The following is a 19,272-nucleotide window of genomic DNA, read 5'->3' on the forward strand; positions in this document are numbered from 1 at the left end:
AGAAAACACAAGCTGGTCTATCGCTCAACATTTATTTCGAACAGGAACTTATAACTAGTCGCATAATGGTTACACGTATATATATATAGTTGTATTTTTGGGTTCATTATGCTACAGCAGTTGGTAATAAGCATAACACTGCGGTAACCAAGACATAGGCTGAAAATCCCGATATGAGACATATGTACATATTTGAGGGATTACCAAATCCGTAAGTAAGTTAACTATCCTAGAGATGCACAACAAAAAAAAAAAAAAAAAAACAACAAAAACAGAGACTAGATGGAACAGAGGGGATAACAAAGCGAGGCGGCATTTGTCCTGGACAGTTGCCCCCTAACAATATGGTTTCATGTGGCTTAGGCCCACACCCGGATGGTGTAGTCCCAACTGCCGGTGGATAGAGCGGTGCCATCCGGTGAGACCTGGACGCAGGACACCTTGTTCTCATGCCCGTAGAGCAGGCAAACCCTCTCCGACTTCAGAGTGTCCCACAAGTTGACGGTGTAATCGTTGTAGCCAGCGAAGAGCAGCCTGCCACTGACCGAAAAGTCCACCGAGTTGACGCCAAAGATGATGCTCTCCTTGGCGAAGACGGCCACCTCGCGATCCGCTCGCATATCGTACAGCCGGCAGCTGCTGTCGTCGGATCCTGTGGCAATGGCATCTCCACATGGATGGAACTTAACGCTATTCACATCCGATTGGTGGCCCTCGAAGGACTGAACCACATGCCCGGAACGCATGTCCCAGATGAAGGCCATGCGGTCGCAGCTGCCGGAGACGAAGGTGTTGCCCGTCTCGTTGGGGGCCAGATCGATGGCCATCACATCGCCGGAATGGCCGTGAAAGCTCTGCAGCAGCTGGCCCGACTCCACGTCCCACAGGGCGCATGTGGAATCGCCGCTGCCGGTGAGGATCTGCTGATCCGAATTCGGGTAAATGCAGCACGACATGTAGCTGGTGTGCGTGCCCACCGTTCGCTTCTTGGCGGCCATCTCCTCATCCGAGGTGATGGGATACACGGTGACCTTGTTGTCCAGTCCGCCGCAGGCCACAAAGTTGCCCGACGGTGCATAGGCACAGGCCATGATCCAGGTGGTGGGCATGGTGACGGCGTGCTCCTTGTTCGTGGTGAACGCATCCCAGATGATCAGCCTGCCGTCCTGCGAGGAGGAGATGATGTGACGCTTGTCGGGACTCCAGTCGGTGCACAGGACCTTCGCCTGGTGGCCCTTGAGCACCTTGCGCGGCTTGATGTTCACATAGGCGATCTGCTCCAGCCGCTCCGCAATATTGGATAGATTCACATCGTTCAGCTTCTGGCGCTCCTCCTCCAGTTTGGTCTTCAGGTTCTCCGCCTCACGCACCAAACTGGCCATTTTCTCGCTGGCATTTGCGTTCGCATTGCTCGCTGGCACCGCCGCCTCCGACATGGTCGCTCTCTGGGATCTCTAGGATCTTCGGTTGTCCTATCTCTCGGGGATTTCGTGTCCTGACTTCCCCGATTGGATTGGACAGCGAAAAATCAATGGATGGGTTTGTCGAAAAAAAGTGTATACTGGAATGCGAAATTTGGAATACACAACGGCGGCCGGTTATCGATAACTTTTACCGTTGTTTCTATGTACGGAATGTACCGTTACTTTTAACAAAATCAAATATTTATATTTATGTATGACTAATCGATAAAATAAGGAAATGTACTTTTATTATGGTAATACTTAATTCTTATGTATTTTCTGATCAGCATTTGAATTTAAGAAATTTTTAATGTCTATAAAGCCCGATACATTGTTCATATATAAACCTGAATTTATGTAGAGAAAAATTATAGATCTTTGCTAACAATAATTTAAGTGCGAAATATATATAAATGTCAATATAATAATATATTCAGATTTGGGATATCGAATCGGTGTAAATCTCATTTTGAAAATGGCGCCAATTTTCAAGAAAGTTTAACCATCACCCATCGTTAGCTAACACTGGCCCATCAGCTGATATCTTTAATTTTGAAAAAAAAAGCGACGCCGATGAGAGGAACACTTTAACGCCGGAGGAGCAAGTAATCCGCATCCGCTAGGCCAGCCCAGTGACCACCAGCAGCCCGCGATGATCAAGCTGCAGCCACCGCCGGATGTGGCCGGTGGCTACCACAATTTCCGGTGCGGCGAGGTCCTCTTCAGCGCTCCCGCCTCCTTCGACATTTGCTGCTCGCTGTGCGACCAGCGTTTGGCTTGGGACACCTTCCCGGAGCATTTCCGGACAAAGCACCTTGCCGGCAGTGGCCCCCAGGAGTCCACCAAGCTGGAGAGCGATCCCATTGCCCAGGACTCTAGCGAATCGCAGGGCAAGGAGCAAGAGTTTGTGGAGGAGCCAAACCAGGACACGGAGGAGCCTCACCAGCGGGCGGCGGCCATGAAGAACACCCTGGTGGAGACCCAGGAGGATTTGCTGGACATAGATCTCGACTGGACGGCTGGCGAGCAGCCTGAGAATGATGAAGCCCACGAGGACGAGGAGGAGTCTGATGAGGATGACTCGACTCATCGCAGCAATGACACTAAGGACATGCTTTTCCAGTGCGATCAGTGCGACCGGGCGTACAACACCAAGCGCAGCCTGCAGAGCCATCGCCGGCTGAAGCACAACGACGATGCCTCCGTCTCCGGAGGAGGAGTCCCGGATACAGCCAGCAGCGAGCGCAAGGGCAAGACGCGGCGGAAAGGTCCTCCGAAGGTGTACAAATGCCACGAGGAGGCCTGCAACCAGACGTTTCGCACGGAACGCGATCTGCGTGGCCACCGCTGGAAGCACACGGGCATCTTCTGCGACATCTGCGGCAAACCCTTCACCCAGTCGGGCAACATGATGCGCCACCGCCAGCGGCACAGTGGCATCAAGCCGCATAAGTGTCCGGAATGCGAGGCGACCTTCTACACGCAAAAGGAGCTGTCCTCGCACAGTATCTGCCATACGGGCCGAATGCCCTGCATTTGCGAGGTGTGCGGACGACCTTGCCGGGATCGGGGCGTCCTCACCGCCCACATGCGTCGTCACACAGGCGAAAGACCGGCCAAATGCGAGGTCTGCGGCAAGGCCTTCTACAGTTTCCACGACCTCAATGTCCATGCCGTTTCGCACACCAATTTGCGACCATTCGTCTGCGACGTTTGCGGTTCCACGTTCCAGCGCAAGAAGGCGCTGCGGGTGCACAAGCTCCTTCACTCGGAGCAGCGCAAATATGCCTGCAAGCTGTGCGGCAAGACCTTCGCCCAATCCGGCGGCCTCAATGCCCACATGCGCAGCCACGATCCGGCGAGGGTTAAGGGAGCTGTGAAGCCCCTTCCCCAGGCGGTCACCATCGAGGTGGTCGAGGGCCGGACGCCGCCCACCACCACCATCACCATGGCCATCGACCTCAATGTGGAGGAGCAGCTGGTGACGCAAACCGAAACGGCTCCCGCCACTTGGCGACTGGCTAACTGAGTAGCTGCTGGTTGGCATCAGGGATTGATTAAGTTAAGCACAAGCAAAAAAAAAAGCGCCATAACAAACATAAGAAATGTTTTAGTTCTCAAGTTAATTCGGTATAGTTTTTAAAATACCAATAGAAACTGTAAAACCAATAAGTTGTTAAGTAGCAGACCTAGAATAAATTCATAGAAATTAAAAGAACCCACTGTATATATAAAATTGACAACCTATTTTTGATCTCTTCCAATGTATTCCTGACTATTTAAACCAAGTAAGAAGTATATTCAACGTTTAGGATGGCTTCCGATATTCAGGATTTTGGGAAAACCAAGAGTCATTAAGATCGATATGGAATATTTAATATCCTGCAGTTTCTGGCCGCACGGAAACGACATCCCAGTCGGCTACTACCACTACACGCCCGCCAATCCCAGCCAGCCGCAGAGATGTGGATGACCATCCGGTCATCACACTTTGATGTCCACCGCCCAACCAAGTAGGTGGCAATCGGATTTTAGCTACGATTTTTTAAACATTCAGTTGAACTTAACTTCAAAATTATTTTAGGTCAACTATGATAAGATCTATCTAATTAAAACTATGAGCACCTAATAGTGTGCGCAAGGAGACTACTTTAGTATTTTAGCTTAACTCTATGAGTTCGAGTTCGCTTTAAATGATTTTAAAGATTTATTTAAGCTTAACCAAAAGACTATACTAATATTATTTTTAGTTAGCTGAATTCCAAATTAAATAAATGACTTCTTAGTTTTATATAAATTAATACATTTGCAAAAACTTTTTAAAAATTTTTAAATAATAAAAAATAGAGTGAGTTGCGCCAGGTGACGGGAATCTTTACCTTCAAAACCAATCCACATTCGCCTTTTGGACTTCCACTGGCTTACAGTACATAAAAGCATTCCCCGATTGGCGGTACAAAAGTGTCCTTTATTGGGGATGTTGATTCCTAAGCGGAGAAGAGTCTATCCTGTCGGGAATCGGAACCCAGATAAAACAGCTCTTGCGTTCTACCCGAGATTCTTAGGTCTAAACATTAGTACATATCGTTATGATCTACTATTAAATATATATATATTGGGGTTAAAATAATACATACAGCCTTTTTCTTATTCCAAACTAATTTTGAGTTTATAAACAGAGGCATATTACGTTTAAAGTAAAAAGTTATTTTCTAGCTCCTTCGTTGTTTAGAAAAGGTACATATTTTTAGACTCGTAATTAGTTTTTCAAAACCATAAACTGAGAAATGTAAGCCTACCGTAAATATAAATGGAATTTTAAGTAAACTAGGCAAAAAAAATATTAAACATTTTGCTAAATGGACGTACTCAGTTATTAATAGCTAAAATCAATCAAATTGATGGGAATGTTTTGAAAACTAAAGATTAATATAGTGTTTAAATGCACTGAGATAAGGAAACTCGGGGAAATCTAAGCACGATTACAATCTCTAATTATTGGCCCAATTTCCCCGGCCTTTTACGTGATGTACAATGACATTTGATTGCTACACAAAAAGTAATTGATAACTAGTGAAAAAAAGTGAGAATAAGATACAGTTCTAGGATAGATAATATCGATTAGTATTGGAATATCATTGCAATTGCTCAATGTGATGCCGGCTAGACGTTGACTATTAGCGGTCGCTTGTATACTATATATATAGGTATATATAAAATATATACGTGTAAGCTATTGGTTATTGCATATTGTACGTTGGCGTACGTGTTCACTAAAGTGGATCGACTATTTCCACACAAATCGCAGGGTCGCATTGTTATCTACTATAGTTTTGATTAATTTCGCCTTGGCAATAATGGGTCAACTATAAGCTTAGTACTCTTCACAAAGGGCATTTACCATTTTCATTGTTTTTAAATATGAAATTCAAGTAGTTTTAGCAAACTTTAAGTATTTAAATGATAAAAAGAATGACTTTTCAACCTAATTCATCGATTTCTTTCCCAACTTGCTGAGATTACCTGTAGGGCCCTACGATTTGCTCCACCTTGGTGTAAACGTAACTCAATCGGAAGACTTTACTGCCACCCCAGTTTCCGGTGTGCTCGTCCGATCTCACACAATATTGATCTCGATCTTGATGAGCAGCCGATCGTCGGCGCAGAATCCCAGCTGAATGATGTTCGATATGTTGGCATACTCCAGGAAGCCGAATCCTCGCGTGCAGATCGCCTCGCGTGGCTGATAGAAAGCCATGATCTCCGGCTTGGTCATGATGGTGTCGTGCTGCGACAGCGTCGCATCCGCCGGATGGACCATGCACAGCTTGATGCGTCCCTTGAAGGGCCAGTCCAAGTGGTAGTCGTTCTCCGACTGCATCAGATGCACATGCAAGCTGAGCACATGTGGCTTCCGCGGCTGGATGTTCAGCCGGGCACAGAACTTGTAGCCATGCGGCGAGGTGTAGCACTCGTGCGAGTACACCTGGTTGTTGGCATTGGCCCGCAGGCGGGCCACCAGGGCGCCCAGTTGCTCGATGCGCCACACAATCGTGCCGTTGCTGTAGCGCGGATCCACGGGCGCCTGCTGTTGGCGGGCCAGTCGCAGCTGCTTCTGCATGTTCTCCAGCCGGGTCTCCTGCTCGCGGGTCCTCTGCTCCAGCACCACAATCCGCTGGTACATGGTCTGCACAATCTGCTCGTCCACACCATTGGCATATTGCGGCGGTGGGGGCAGCTGTCCATGTCCATGTCCGTTCTCCATGGCGGTGCTACTGGTGCTGGGCTTGTGCGGCTGCCAGGTGGCAATGGCCGTTTGCTGGAAGGCCTGCAGCATGAGCTGCATATGGTGCGGCATGTCCGCCTTGAGGTGCTCCTCCAACTGATTCGTCTCCGGGCGACCCACAAAGTCGCACTTGATCTTGGCAAACGGGCACTTCTCCTCCTGCGGCTCCTGCTGCCGCCGATAGGGGCAGCTGGGCAGGTGGCGGTGCAGTTCGATGGGCGAGGCCACCACCGAGCAGCCCAGCGAGGAATTGGGGCAGTCCCGCTTCAGTTGCTCGATCTCGCGGCGCGTGTAGTTGTCGGGAAATATGTCGTGCTCGGCGGACAGCCGCTTGTTGTCCATGGGGCAGCACTGGTTGTTCTTCTGCATCCAGGCGGACAGACAGCTGCGGCAGAAGCGATGCCCGCAGGACGTGAGCACCGGCTCGTTCAGCCAATCGATGCAGATGGCGCATTCGTAGCGCGAGTCCAGCAGCTCCTCCTCCTGTTCCCCGGAGGTGTCCGAACCGGGTGCGTAGTGGTGGTGATGCTGGTGCTGGTGATTCTGGTTCAGGGCCAGACTCTTGGGCGGAGTGGGTGCTCCACTGGCTCCTCCTCCGCCGCCGCCCGCTGCCCCGGTGGGCGTGGCACTGCTGCTGGCCGCCACCCGAGCACTGGATGTTGTTGTTGTGGTCATTTCATTGCTATTGTCCTCTTTCTCCACCGAGTGCTGCAAATCGGTGTGGGAATGCATCCTGGCTGCCTTCTGGTCCGCCTGGCCACGCTGCATCCTTGCTGCTCCTCTGGCCACGGGCTAGCAATCGATTTAAAGGAGACTAACACTAATTCAATGCTAAAAAGCAATTTTTTTGCTCATGACTTGTCTCCTTGGAACAGCTGCGTGTCGTTGGCCGTTGTGCAACACTGGCTGGGCGTGACCAACACACATGTTCACACTGCACGGGCGTCACTTTCGATAGGCAGAAAGCTTTTTAAGATAATTTTTATTACGTTTGTTTCAGCGGAAAATTAACAAAATTCTTAAAGCGAATGACAAACGATTGACGAATTCAACGAGTTATTGAGGCAATGATTATAAAATGCCAAACTCTACATATTTTTGTTTGTGTTTTTGGACATAAAAACAACATTCGTTATGGGTGTTTCAAAATCTCCAATACCTATCGACCCATTTGCATCCCACTGCGAAATGCATGGCAGTGTGAACGCGTCCGTTTCGGCTTGGCGGCGGTGGGCGAGCATATAAAACGGCAGTGTTTTCAGATTGGCGAGCAATCAGTTACGGAAACCGGGCGCTGAAGTTGAATTAAAAGCAGCAGACACAATGTGGATCCCTAGCCAAAGCACAAGCACTATCTGCGCACTGATGCCACTGCTGATTTTGGCAACCTGGCAGCTGTGCGTTCTTCCCGGGACGGATGCCAAGCACTTGGCCGCCAGATCGCACGACCCCGAAACGGAATTCCAATCCCATAACAGTGACGTCGTACCCGCCCCTCCCGCCTCTGCTGCAGTGCGTCGGAAGCGACAGCTCTCCGATTGGCTTATTGCGCCCAACACGCGGTGGTGCGGACGCGGCAACCTGGCCAATGGAACCTACAACGATCTGGGCGGCGCCTCCAAGGCGGACAAGTGCTGCCGGAAGCATGATCACTGCAAGATGTGGATCGACGGGATGTCCAATCGCTACGATCTCTTCAACTACCGACCCTACACCCTATCGCACTGCAATTGCGATCTGCGCTTCCGCACCTGCCTGAAGATGGCCGGCGACGAGGATGCGAACGCCATTGGCAAGCTGTTCTTCAATGTCGTCCAGACGCAGTGCTTCGGCTTGAAGTCTGAGACCGTGTGCATCCAGCGTGGAGGCTCTGGCAAGGAAGGCGATCCCTGCCTGAAGGAGGAGGTGCGCCACAAGGCCTTTCTGCGCAACAACAAGCGGTTCTAAAGAGGACTAGGTGGGTAAATATTTGGTATAATCCCTTTGCACATAAATGGCCTTCAAATTGTATAGTACTAGTTATCCAAATTTATGATATAATAGGAAAATTATTGACTGTAAAACATCGTACTCAAAAATAAGACTATTCCAGTAAATTCTAGACCCTTATCATCCCGAACTTGTATATCTCTCAATACTAAAACATTCTTATTATTTTGAAAACAGTTTATCTTGCTATAAATTCTTGAATTCATCCTAAATTTGTTGTATATTTCTAGAGTATGTTATTCAGAAATGTGCTTATCTTACTAATGTCTAAAAGCTATTAATCATATATTTCTGAGCATTAAAATAAGTAAGATGTGTTTTTTAGAATTGTCAGACCCTTTAAATCATTCTTAGTTGGCTGAAGTTGTAAATGAATCTTATGAGTTTTTTAATTTGATAAATATCTCAAGCAGAATACATTCTATATATTCTAGAAGTCTAAAACTGATAGTTATTTAAGTAGGAAAAATGTCGTCTTCATATTAATCAAATTTTTGAAATGTTCTCTGAGACATATTTAAACATATATATCATCCCTAGAGTTCGCATTAAGTTTTAAAGTCATATAAATAAATAAAAAAAACATTTAATAAATACAAAAAACGAAATAGCAAAACCATAGACTGTTTAACTATGATAGTGCCATTTATTATGATCAACTTAAATTTAAGACGAAAGCATCGACAATCCAAATATAACATGTTTTCATGTGCAATATTTCCAGTTAGCTCACAATGACCGGCAGGAATTGGAGTATCCCAAAGCCACCTGCCCGTATATGAAGCCTATGAACGAACAAACCGCCCCAGAGTGCTGCAATTAAGTTTGAAACTTAATGGGAAGGCATGGCAAAACACCATCATCATGCGTACTTAGAGGAGGAGAGATAGCCAGAGACACCCGTCTATGTATTAAGCTATATACATATATACCTAAATATGTATAGGACTTTCAAGTGCTAAAATAATGCGTAGTAGTCGGTACGATATACACTTAGTTGTAGTCAATCAATCTAGTTAAGGCCGACGGATCAAATATAGGCTGCCAGAAAACAAAGTTTTTAACTAGCTGTAGAGACCCCTATAATATAGTATATACCCTATAATCAATATATGTGATTAGTTGTAGACGTAGTAACTTAATAAAAGGAATTTCCAAAGAACAAAATTCCCCGAGTTGTGTGTGTTTTTTGTCTGTCCGTAAACCGAACTCCGTAATCCGGCAAATCCGTTGTGGAATGTCGTACTTTGCACCGGGCTATCGGTATCAGCATCCATCCGTAGTCTACATAGTATACGTGTATGTCTGGACTGTGATCGTCGCATTGACGTAGCTGTTGCCCCTTAATATACTAAATATGATGACCAGGCGACCCCTGATTCGCTTGCCCGACTCTCAATTGGCCACCACTTGGTCTTCTGGGTCACAGTGGGATGCGTCATGGCTGCGTGTGGATGGATCTCAAATATAAGCCACTCGAAGGTCTGGATCGAGAAGGATCCATAGTCTGGTCAAAGTCCAAAGTCTTGGTCAAGTAACTCATCGAGCTTCCAAACAATAAAATATTTTTAAAAACTGATACGTATTTTTCAACCATAATAAATTTGGTTTACTTAAAAATATTTATATGATATTACGTCATGTTGTTTTTACAGATATTAAAAGCTAATATATTGATATGACGATTTGATATTTTTTTATGGTATAATATTTTTTAGATTGAATTTATAAGCCTAATCGAAATTATAGTACCAAAATTTAACACTCCATAATGTCAATAAATATTAAAAAAACTTCAAATATAAAATATTTAAATTAATCAGTTATTTTTTTAAATATAAGCCACTCAAAAGTCTAGATCGAGAAGGATCCATAGTCTGGTCAAGGTCCAAATTTTTGTCAGTTATTTCACCTCACCTCAATTCAGCTCATAAAAAGCATTAAAGTAATAAATTAAATTATTTAATCCACAAATAAAATATAAAATAATAAAATTGCCTATAGTTTCATATCAATTATTCTTGTAGTGTAGTTTTAGCATGCAAATATTTAGTTCTCATCAATACGCAAATACAACGCACTAGGAGGTCTAGTTCAAAAAGAATCGAGAACCACAATCAGAATCGGAGTCTGACGCAATTAAATAGGTATATAATTACGTATTTGTATTATTATTATTTACTATTGATTGTTTTGCATTAGTTGTAATTACAACAGAGGGGCCCGTCTGTTTTGTGGCTTGTAAAGTACTCGTACTCGTACTCGTAAATACTTCCTGCCAGTTGACTTCAATGTCATCACATTATAATCGCCGTTTTTGATTTTGCCCGGAGACTCAGATTTCAACACGTTGTAATTGTAATCTGAACACTACGCTTATACGCACTCATTGCATTTCGATTTTTGTCTGCGTAAGCGCTTTGTTGTGTTGATTTCGCAAATAATTACATCACAAAAACAATTGCACACTTATTTGCAAATAGAAAGTTATATTTTTAACAAATAAATTCTGTTCACTTGCAAATAAACATGTTCTATATATTTATTATTGGTTTATAAACTGTAAGCGTCATAAAGGCGTCTGTAAATAAAAGCCGTTATATTTTTGGAACAATAAATAATTAAAACAAATTTTGAAATCATACAACCATCAAGTTTATAAGCAAATAATTATGTCATACAAAATTATTGCTTATTAGCAGTCATATTCCTTAACAAATAAATTCTGTGGATTTGCAGATAAACACATTATATATAAAACAAAGTTAGCATTCTTTACTTAACTTTTAAATTTTGTATAATTTTTTAAAAACTTGTGTGAATGAGTTGTTTAGTCGTGGCTTTTCCAGTTCGAATTTTGGATCACCCACCATCACTCAACATTTAATCAGAGTAGCTTCCAGTTGGGTTTTTATTTTCGAAACTACAACCGCTTTGTCAAAATTGTGAAGAGTTTTAAAGCGAGCTTGCAGAATCGTTGTTGAGAATTGCAGCCGGAGATGGATACGCCAGTGCCGGTGACGATGGTGCCCGTGCCCATGCCCACCAGTCTCAACCCGATCCTCAGTCCATATCGACCGCCCATTCCGAGGCCCGTTTCCAGTCCGGCCAGGACCCTGGATGCCGTTTTGGTCTCCAAGTAAGTGCACTAGCTAGTCGTTTATTCCTCTATGAAACCCCGAGATCATCCCGAACAAAAGGAAGGACAAAGTGCCATTGCCTCTGCCGCCGGCATCCTCGTGGATGCTTCCCCTTCAGCGGGAAATGTCCGAGATTCGGGAATCTCTGAGGGCACAGCCCCAAGCCAGTGACATCCGTCTGCTGATCTTTGCGTCGGCGGCCAGCAGCCAGGAGCACGAGAAGACCCTGGTGCCAGTGCCACCGCAATTCCAGGCGAGTCCAGGTGCCGGCTGTCAAGTGGATCGACTGCGTCACTCAGTGGCCGACAACTGGCCGTCGTGTCGCCTCATGTTGGACATCCTGGGCAGCGATGAGCAGTATGCCGACTTGACACCGGACGATAGGGAGGCCATTCACCTGCTGCACTGGCTCCTGGTGGCCACGCCCTCGTCGCCCACATTGCGCCGCATGTCGGGCTTGCATTTGCGAAGACTTTGTAAGGTTTTGGGTCTGGCACGACCCACCTTGGAGCCGGGTCACCTGCTCAGCATCAGCTATGAAAGCTATGAGCAGCAGGAGAGCAGGGATCATGGCATGATGATGATGGAGCACCGACCCAGTTATGCCTTCCTGGGCCTGCCCTTCAACCATTTATATCGCTTCCTGGCCACTGGCAACTTGGATCAGCCATCCGGTGAACCCATCCGTTTGTATGCCCAGCCGGAAGCGGCTTTGGTTCACTGCGAAGAGGTAGCTCCGCAGCAGGAATTACAGCAGGAGCAGAAGTCGCAGCAGGAAGCAGTCCAGTCGGAGGAGCAGCAGCAGCAGCAGCAACAGCCAGCCCAATCCTCTCCAGAAAAGGGCCACAAGCTGTGCTGGGGCAATTCCATGCTCAGTAATCAGCAAAAAGCTCTGGTGATTTGCCAACTGCCCGCCGAACTGGACGAATCCATTGCCCATTCGCCGGAGAAACACTTCCTGGAGTACTTTGTCCAGGAGTCCGTGGGCCTGAAACCCTGCTACCTGCTCCTCTTCGACGAGCCGGTGGCCGCCAAACTGATGCTCGCCTGGCCCGGCAGACGCATCGAGGTGGAGAACAAAGGTCCTTCGTTGGCACAGAGATCTCGTGCCAGAATCTTGGGATGGACGAGGTATTTGGGCCACCGATTGGGAGCCCTCAAGCGGGCTTTAGCCTAACATATGCGATACATATGATTTTAAATCTTGGCTATTGCCTAATGACTTGGCCAGGATAAGTCCTTCGTTTGAAGCCCCCCAGCTACTTAATGTTTCGATTTTTATTGTCCAATTTTAAATAAACACATATTTGGTTGACATTCAGTTTACTTTCAATTATTGCTTGAAAATGTAACCATACTTATTAGATCAATACAAAACTTTGTGCACTGATAAATAAATGGAATAGTCAACAAAATCTTCGACTATTAAAAAAAAAAAGTATTGTATAAACAACAAATAATATAGATTTAGCATTATGTGAAGTTCAATTTATTAACTACACTCAGAAAATACCCAAAAACCAAAATTGTCCTAAAAGTATCAAAATGTGCTACATTTCAGGAATAATGACCTCAAGAGCTGTCAAAATGAACAAATGAACAAATGAAAATAACCTTTAAAAGGTAAAGGGTTCTCTAAGTGTAGATAAATATGTATAAAGATATATAGGGTACTAAAGGTTTTTCTGAGTGTGTTTCGAAGTGATTGTATTATAGAATTGGTGGCCATCATAAAACTCAAATATTCAACAGGGCGTCTGAGGTGCGAGGTGGATTCCAGGTGGCTTCATGGCCTCTGGACGGGATTGGGACCACGATTGGCATGGTGCCCGGTGTACTGTGTGATATTCTCCGGCGTGTAGTCCACCACGAGTCTGTGGCGCCTGCGCTGGTACTGCGTCTGTCTCAAGTAGACACTGGCCAGTCCCTTGGCGGCCACGAAGGTCACTCCGCCCAAGAGGATGCCCAGCAGCCTGCTCTCCTCGTAGATCCCGCCGAACAGGGATCGGCCCAGGATGACGGACACGGTGGGCAGACTGAGGGCGATGCAGAAGCTCATGGAGACGCGTCCCAGGTGCTCGGAGGCCATGGCATTGCCCAGCTGCTGGTCATCAGAGCCGTCCTGCTCCTGCTCCAGCTCCAGCTCATCGAAGTAGCCATCGTCCAGGGGAGCACCGGGCAGCGGCTGACCCGCCGCGTCCAGTTGCTCGGCGGGAACAGCCTGGTGGTGCTGACGACGACAACGACGCAGCCAGCGAATGAGGGTGTCATCCCAGCGGATCATGCGACCCAGGAGCAGGACAGTTGGCACCGCCGGCAGCAGGATCATCAGCAGCGTGGGATCCTCCTGGAGCAACCGCATCCCCATCTCGTAGCCGGCCACTTGGAGCAGTGTGAGTGCTCCGTAGGTCACCGCCGAGAAGTAGACGGTGGCCGCCAGCATGCCCATCAGGATGCTGGGACACAGTCGCTCGTATCCCTTGTCCAGGTGCTCCAGCAGAGCATCGAAGCGGCACAGCGGCGGCATCACTATGATGTACTCCGTGCGGCACTGGGTGCAAGTTACCGGACCCTCTGGCGCCAGGATCTGCTTCTCGTCGATCCAGCGACTGAGGCAGGACTCGTGCACCCACTTGTTGGTGCCGCGGCAGCGACACGGATGCACCCAATCGCGGCGAGCCGACTGCTGATCCTCGTCGCCTGTCAGGCAAATCCAGCACATTCGATCGTCCTCGGGATTGGCTCCTCCTCCTCGTCGTCCGGAGGCATTGTCCACTCTGCTCCTCAAACGGCTACGTTGATTGTCGGCCAGCGGCGACTGGTCGTTTGAGCGGATTCGCCTGTGCATGGTGACCCCGAGCTCCAACTCCAAGTTCAAGGGTCTTCAAGCAGCGCAGGTTGAATTTTGTTCACGAGCCGGAAGGTTACGACTTGGATTTTGTCAGGTGACGAACAACTCATCTGAAGGTTCGTTCTACATGTGAACATGTCACTCGAAAATGAAACTGACTTTTGCTGCTATGACATATTGTCAAATTGTCACTATTTCATATAACCCGATTAATCCAATCAATTGGACTATTTTTTCAAAATTTTAAAATCAAATGAGTCATTATTTCGCAAAATTTAGTTACACTGATATTAGGTTATACATACCTTAATATTATCATATCAGTTTTACTTATATCCTAATCCCTATATTTTGAAATTAAATTATCAAAATGATTTATTTTTAAGATCCAAAATTAAATCACTTAATAAATTATTGTAATTGTTTGTTTGTTTGTTTGTTTGTTCGTCTTGGTAAATAGTTGAAAATTTCCCAATTGTTGTATTATAATTTAAATGTGTTCTACTTTTCGTATGAGTGTACAAGTGTTTTCCTTTGCGTGCCCATTATTTTACTTTTTTTTTGTTTTTGTGGTTTACTTTCAGCGAATGTGGCACATGCCAAAAGGAAAACCTGTTGGCCCACTAAGTGAAAATAGGCGAAGGCCAAGTCCAAGAGCAGCAGCCAAAACTGGATCTGCTGGATCTGGGATGCAAATGTCTGTTGTGTTGTTCCAAACATAATACTTGTAAATAGCCCACACTTACCCTTCTGAAAGATGATCGTTATGGACACCAAAGCAGGAGCCGAAACACAATCACTTACTGGGACACAGAACATAAAAACAATAATCACACACTTTACAACGGGTGGCGCATCCGATCCGCAAGACGAGAAAACTTCGCGCCGGACCGAAAAAGAAAACAGAACCTGTCGGCTCGAGAGCAGAAGAACATTTGGCCAACTTGAAAGATCTCCCCAGCCTGCCCAGAATTCGAGAACCAGACTCCGAAAGCCGCCTTTCCATTCCACTTTTCCACTTTGGCCACTGAATGCACAGAGAAAATTCTAATATCAATTCCAATTTGTAAAACAATGTTTAAACTTTAAACAGTGTTAGGTGAAACAGTTAGTAAATCAACAGCAAATATTATATAAATTACATTATAAATAAATAGAAATGAAAATATAAATCCTTTTTTAAATAAACATTTGTTTTTTGTAGTACTTCGAAAGGCAAAAGTTTAAATATCTTTTTGTCAGATTCATTTAGAATAAATTACTTTTATTCCATCTTTAAAATATACTTCTTATAACTTTCTGAAAAATAACGCAGAAATTTAAAGATTATCTTTTTATAATTCAAATAATTGTACTTTTTGATAGAAATTTATAATAAAATATGATATTTATTTTGAATTTAAATAAATAATAAATTCTTTTGTCTAGTTAGACAAATTTCTCAGTGCGATCAGGCCAACGGTAAAGCACTACAAAGTGTGGCACCACTTCGATTTGGGGCAAGAATCGGTGGCGAGGAGATGCTGGAGGGGTGAATCTGAAGATGGAGATGGCAATGGCAATGGAGGTGCATCCTCTCGTGGCAGGTGCTTCGCCCTGGGCGCCCAAATAGAAGTGGGCAAGGGATGGGAAGTGGGATGTGAGATGTGGGAATGGAAGGTGCAGCATCGTGATCCAGTGGTTAGCAGGCTTCTGTTCTGCCCGATTAGCGATCATTATCGATTTCACTTGGAATTTGGAATCGGTTAGAGCTTAAGAGAGTGATACACAGGAAAAAAAACATTACTTGGTTGGCACATTTTGTGTGTTTATTTATTGTGTCTCATAAAGTCAACAATGTTATGACAAGTTGTAGAGTGTGAACCACTACTAAATAATTCATTTTCATACATTAGAAGCAACATAACCATTTAAATAAAAAATAATCGACATTTGGTGTTTGACTTCCGTGTAAAAGGAGCATCCTAAATCTATTCGTTGCGAAATAAGCAGTTTTGAATTAAATTCAATTTAATCGCCTATTTTTCTCAGTGCTTTTTAAGCTATAGTTTTTCAATTTGTCTTGGTAAATCGCTCGCCGAGATTCATCCCCTTGATAAGCGTGTAGAGCGAGAAGGAGAATTTAGCGATCTAAAAAAATGCAGAAAAGATTACTACTATAATACGGGATGATTCGGCAACGATGAAAAATAGTTATAATTTATTGGTATTAAAAAGAATATGATATAATGGGATTTTAACATAGAACACTACTACCCATTTTCTTAGATTGTTAAATTTTTACTCACTTCGTTAAAGTGACTTGTAAACTTTAATTATAGATTTACAAGACACTAGAAGTTATTGTACACATAAATCAAAGTTTATTTCCTTGCTAAATTTTATAAGTTTATTTATAAATTATTATTACAAACAAGTCAGTAAAAGGAAATGTTTATTTAATTGTTTTAAATTTTTGCAATTTTCCTGTACTCTCCTCGTAATCTTTACTTTTTTACATTTGTTGCATACTTTTTGGCGATGTTCTTATTCGTAATATAAAGAAGTCAACTAAAAATCTCTACAGAAACTACAACATACGACCGATTGATATGAAATTTGGTATGTGGCTGGAGATTGGAAAACCAAAGGGGTCTTCTTCAGGTCATAAATCTCTATCTTGTCAACTTTGGCTGTAATTTTGTTTCTACGACACATCGTTGTGTAGTATATATTGGTGTTTTTTTTTTCTGTACTTACACTGAAGTAGGTGGCCAGATTGATGGGAAACAGTTTCATGGCCGTGAGAGTGATGGGCTGCTGGGCGCGATGTAGGTAGTAGAGGAGCATCTTGCGGAACCGGGGGCTCTGGCCCAGCCACTGGCACTGGAAGATGGCCAGGGCCAGCTTCTCGTTGTCCAGCATCAGCGAGGTGGCCTGGTAGCAGCACGGCGCCGTCTGCAGGGTCACGGCCATCAGGTATATGATCGATGCGACCTTGGTGTTCGTATTCGCGAATATGAAGATGTTAATCATGGTGGTGCCCATGATGGCGGCGGTGATCAGAAACTGAACGAAAATGGTCCTCGAGATGACCGGACTGATGCAGCCGAGCAGCTGCAGCATCGTCTGGTGGTCGACAATGCACCGCTGCAGCTCGGCACAGTGCTCCGCCTGCCGGCGTTCGTCGGGACATATCTCATCCCGACCCTTGGCGGCATCCCTGCCCAAGTTTTGCACCCGCCTGGCCAGCAATTGCACCTGCGTCCGCATCACATACAGATAGATCACAGCGTAGACGTCGTCGCTGGCCTGGTGCAGGCACGTCCAGTTCATGATGAGGAACTCGATCCAGGCCTGGATGCAGAATTGCAGCTGGGAGCGCTGCCAATCCAGGCCGGGCAGGTATAGGGCATATGGCGGCTGACCCAGCAGGAAGGCGCAAACGAAGGTCGAGGAGGAGTAGATGGCGTAGCAGATCTGGTAGAACCAGACCAGTCGATTGCAGAACCTCACCGCATCCAGGATCAGCTGGAACTCCTCCTCATCCCGGCACCTGGCATCCAAGGTGGCCAGGTGCTGCTCCGCCCGCCGCAACAGGGGCAAATTCCAGGCCAGAGCCGCAATCTTGGCGGGCAGAATGACTGCATTGATGGCCACCTGGGCGGAGGTCAGCACCTGGGTGATTTCCATGCCGCCCATGTACCGATAGCTGATCACAAAGCAGGTGGGCACCAGCAGCAACTGCCACACGTACATGATCACCGCGAATCCCCGATAGATGCGCCTCCAGGTGGTGCTCCGCGTGGGAAGACTGCCATCCGGAGCCTGCATGCCCAGGGCATAGAAGCAGTTGAAGAGATTCCTAAAGGCCCGCCGGGATTCGGGCAGCTCCTCCTCCTCCTCCTTCACCTTCACCTCCTCCACTTTTACTTGCTTTACCTTTTGACCGGTCGCCTTCATGGTCAAGACACTTTTGAGGCCTACGAAAACGTGAAAAGCCCCTTTTATAGGCACTCCAATTAAAAGAAACGTTTACCACTTTTTGTTTTCTATAAAAAATAGTTTTTATTTTCGCATTTTGGTCTCTGAATGATTTAAATGAATCGTCAATTGTTAATTGCTAATTTGTACATAACATAAGTCACAAGCAGCATTTTGTTATTGCATATTTGTGAGTTCGCCTCGTTTAAACCAACTTTACCCCCCGTCCCCTCCCATCCCATCCCATCCCATTCCCACCCACTTCATTTTTGTACCCCTTGCTGATTCAAGGCAATTAAGCAAATTAAGCAAATACAAAACAAACTTAAGAACTCGAACCCTCACTAATTAATAAATAATGCAGGCAAATGCAATTAAGCTAGTAGGTAAATGTAAAGGTTAACTGTTTTGGGCAGATGAGTAGTTGGCTATATGTTTCGATTTTTGTTTTCGATTTCTGTTTCTGTTTTGCGTTTCTGGTTCGTGATTTTTGGTTAACTTCGGCTGTGTGTGAGCATTAACAACAATTTGTCTAAATTATAGTTATTAATTGGTAAATATATGCATGAGGGGCGGTCTATCGGCCACCCGCCCAAAATCAATCAAATATATGGCCTAGAGTACGTGTTTGTTGTTCGCATGGCAAACAAGTCGTCGAGTAACTAAATTGGTAATCAAAGCTCTTCGAAAGTCGAAGAATGCTATTTGTGCAGGCTGCGATTAGATTACACATTATCCGAGGTGATTTAAGAAATTTCTAGAGATTTTAAAGGTTTTATAAAGGTTTAAAAAAGTTTCATAAAATTAATGATAAGGAAAAACTATTTTTTCAGGCACTCAAACATAAACTTTAATTAAGATTTTACGGAATAAATTTGAAATGTTTCTTGAGAAAAAAACCTTTAAATAGCTTAAAAAACATAAAGTTAAAGGCCAAAAATAACTATTTAATCAGATATTTAAAAACAAATAAATAAATGGAGAAATGTATCCAAATCTTTAATGATAAACTTAATTTTTTTTAGAGAAATAAAAACCTTTTATATAGCTTTAATTAAATCTCTAAAGATTTTTAAAACA

General features: G+C 45.0%; 7 protein-coding genes across 7 annotated transcripts; 3 read left to right on the top strand and 4 right to left on the bottom strand.

The window, feature by feature from the left end:
- Positions 1 to 18: 18 nt before the first annotated feature.
- On the bottom strand, positions 19 to 1,588 carry LOC108136652 (guanine nucleotide-binding protein subunit beta-5). The gene has a single exon (XM_017257976.2). The coding sequence runs from the start codon at positions 1,434 to 1,436 to the stop codon at positions 360 to 362; it is 1,077 nt and encodes a 358-aa protein (XP_017113465.1). The 5' UTR covers positions 1,437 to 1,588; the 3' UTR covers positions 19 to 359.
- A 406-nt stretch (positions 1,589 to 1,994) lies between these two features.
- Positions 1,995 to 3,699, top strand: LOC108136653 (zinc finger protein 510). The gene has a single exon (XM_017257977.2). It carries the CDS (start codon positions 2,116 to 2,118, stop codon positions 3,490 to 3,492), a length of 1,377 nt encoding a protein of 458 aa, XP_017113466.1. The 5' UTR covers positions 1,995 to 2,115; the 3' UTR covers positions 3,493 to 3,699.
- Positions 3,700 to 4,410: 711 nt separating this feature from the next.
- LOC108136614 (TNF receptor-associated factor 6) lies at positions 4,411 to 7,163 on the bottom strand. Its single transcript, XM_017257932.2, has one exon. The coding sequence runs from the start codon at positions 7,015 to 7,017 to the stop codon at positions 5,581 to 5,583; it is 1,437 nt and encodes a 478-aa protein (XP_017113421.1). The 5' UTR covers positions 7,018 to 7,163; the 3' UTR covers positions 4,411 to 5,580.
- A 337-nt stretch (positions 7,164 to 7,500) lies between these two features.
- LOC108136661 (acidic phospholipase A2 PA4) lies at positions 7,501 to 9,405 on the top strand. The gene is made up of 2 exons (XM_017257985.2): positions 7,501 to 8,206; positions 8,963 to 9,405. Exon 1 carries the CDS (start codon positions 7,573 to 7,575, stop codon positions 8,194 to 8,196), a length of 624 nt encoding a protein of 207 aa, XP_017113474.1. The 5' UTR covers positions 7,501 to 7,572; the 3' UTR covers positions 8,197 to 8,206; positions 8,963 to 9,405.
- Positions 9,406 to 11,050: 1,645 nt separating this feature from the next.
- Positions 11,051 to 12,684, top strand: LOC108136400. Its single transcript, XM_017257510.2, has 2 exons — positions 11,051 to 11,377; positions 11,439 to 12,684. Exons 1-2 carry the CDS (start codon positions 11,238 to 11,240, stop codon positions 12,553 to 12,555), a joined length of 1,257 nt encoding a protein of 418 aa, XP_017112999.1. The 5' UTR covers positions 11,051 to 11,237; the 3' UTR covers positions 12,556 to 12,684.
- A 167-nt stretch (positions 12,685 to 12,851) lies between these two features.
- Positions 12,852 to 14,358, bottom strand: LOC108136399 (E3 ubiquitin-protein ligase MARCHF5). Its single transcript, XM_017257509.2, has one exon. It carries the CDS (start codon positions 14,224 to 14,226, stop codon positions 13,165 to 13,167), a length of 1,062 nt encoding a protein of 353 aa, XP_017112998.1. The 5' UTR covers positions 14,227 to 14,358; the 3' UTR covers positions 12,852 to 13,164.
- A 1,923-nt stretch (positions 14,359 to 16,281) lies between these two features.
- LOC108136374 (odorant receptor 7a) lies at positions 16,282 to 18,171 on the bottom strand. Its single transcript, XM_017257487.1, has 2 exons — positions 16,969 to 18,171; positions 16,282 to 16,359 (listed from the first exon to the last, which is right to left on the bottom strand). Exons 1-2 carry the CDS (start codon positions 18,169 to 18,171, stop codon positions 16,282 to 16,284), a joined length of 1,281 nt encoding a protein of 426 aa, XP_017112976.1.
- Between the last annotated feature and the right edge of the window lie 1,101 nt (positions 18,172 to 19,272).

Source organism: Drosophila elegans, unplaced genomic scaffold (assembly GCF_018152505.1).
Source record: "Drosophila elegans isolate 14027-0461.03 unplaced genomic scaffold, ASM1815250v1 contig_149, whole genome shotgun sequence".
Classification (NCBI taxonomy): Eukaryota; Metazoa; Arthropoda; class Insecta; order Diptera; family Drosophilidae; genus Drosophila; species Drosophila elegans.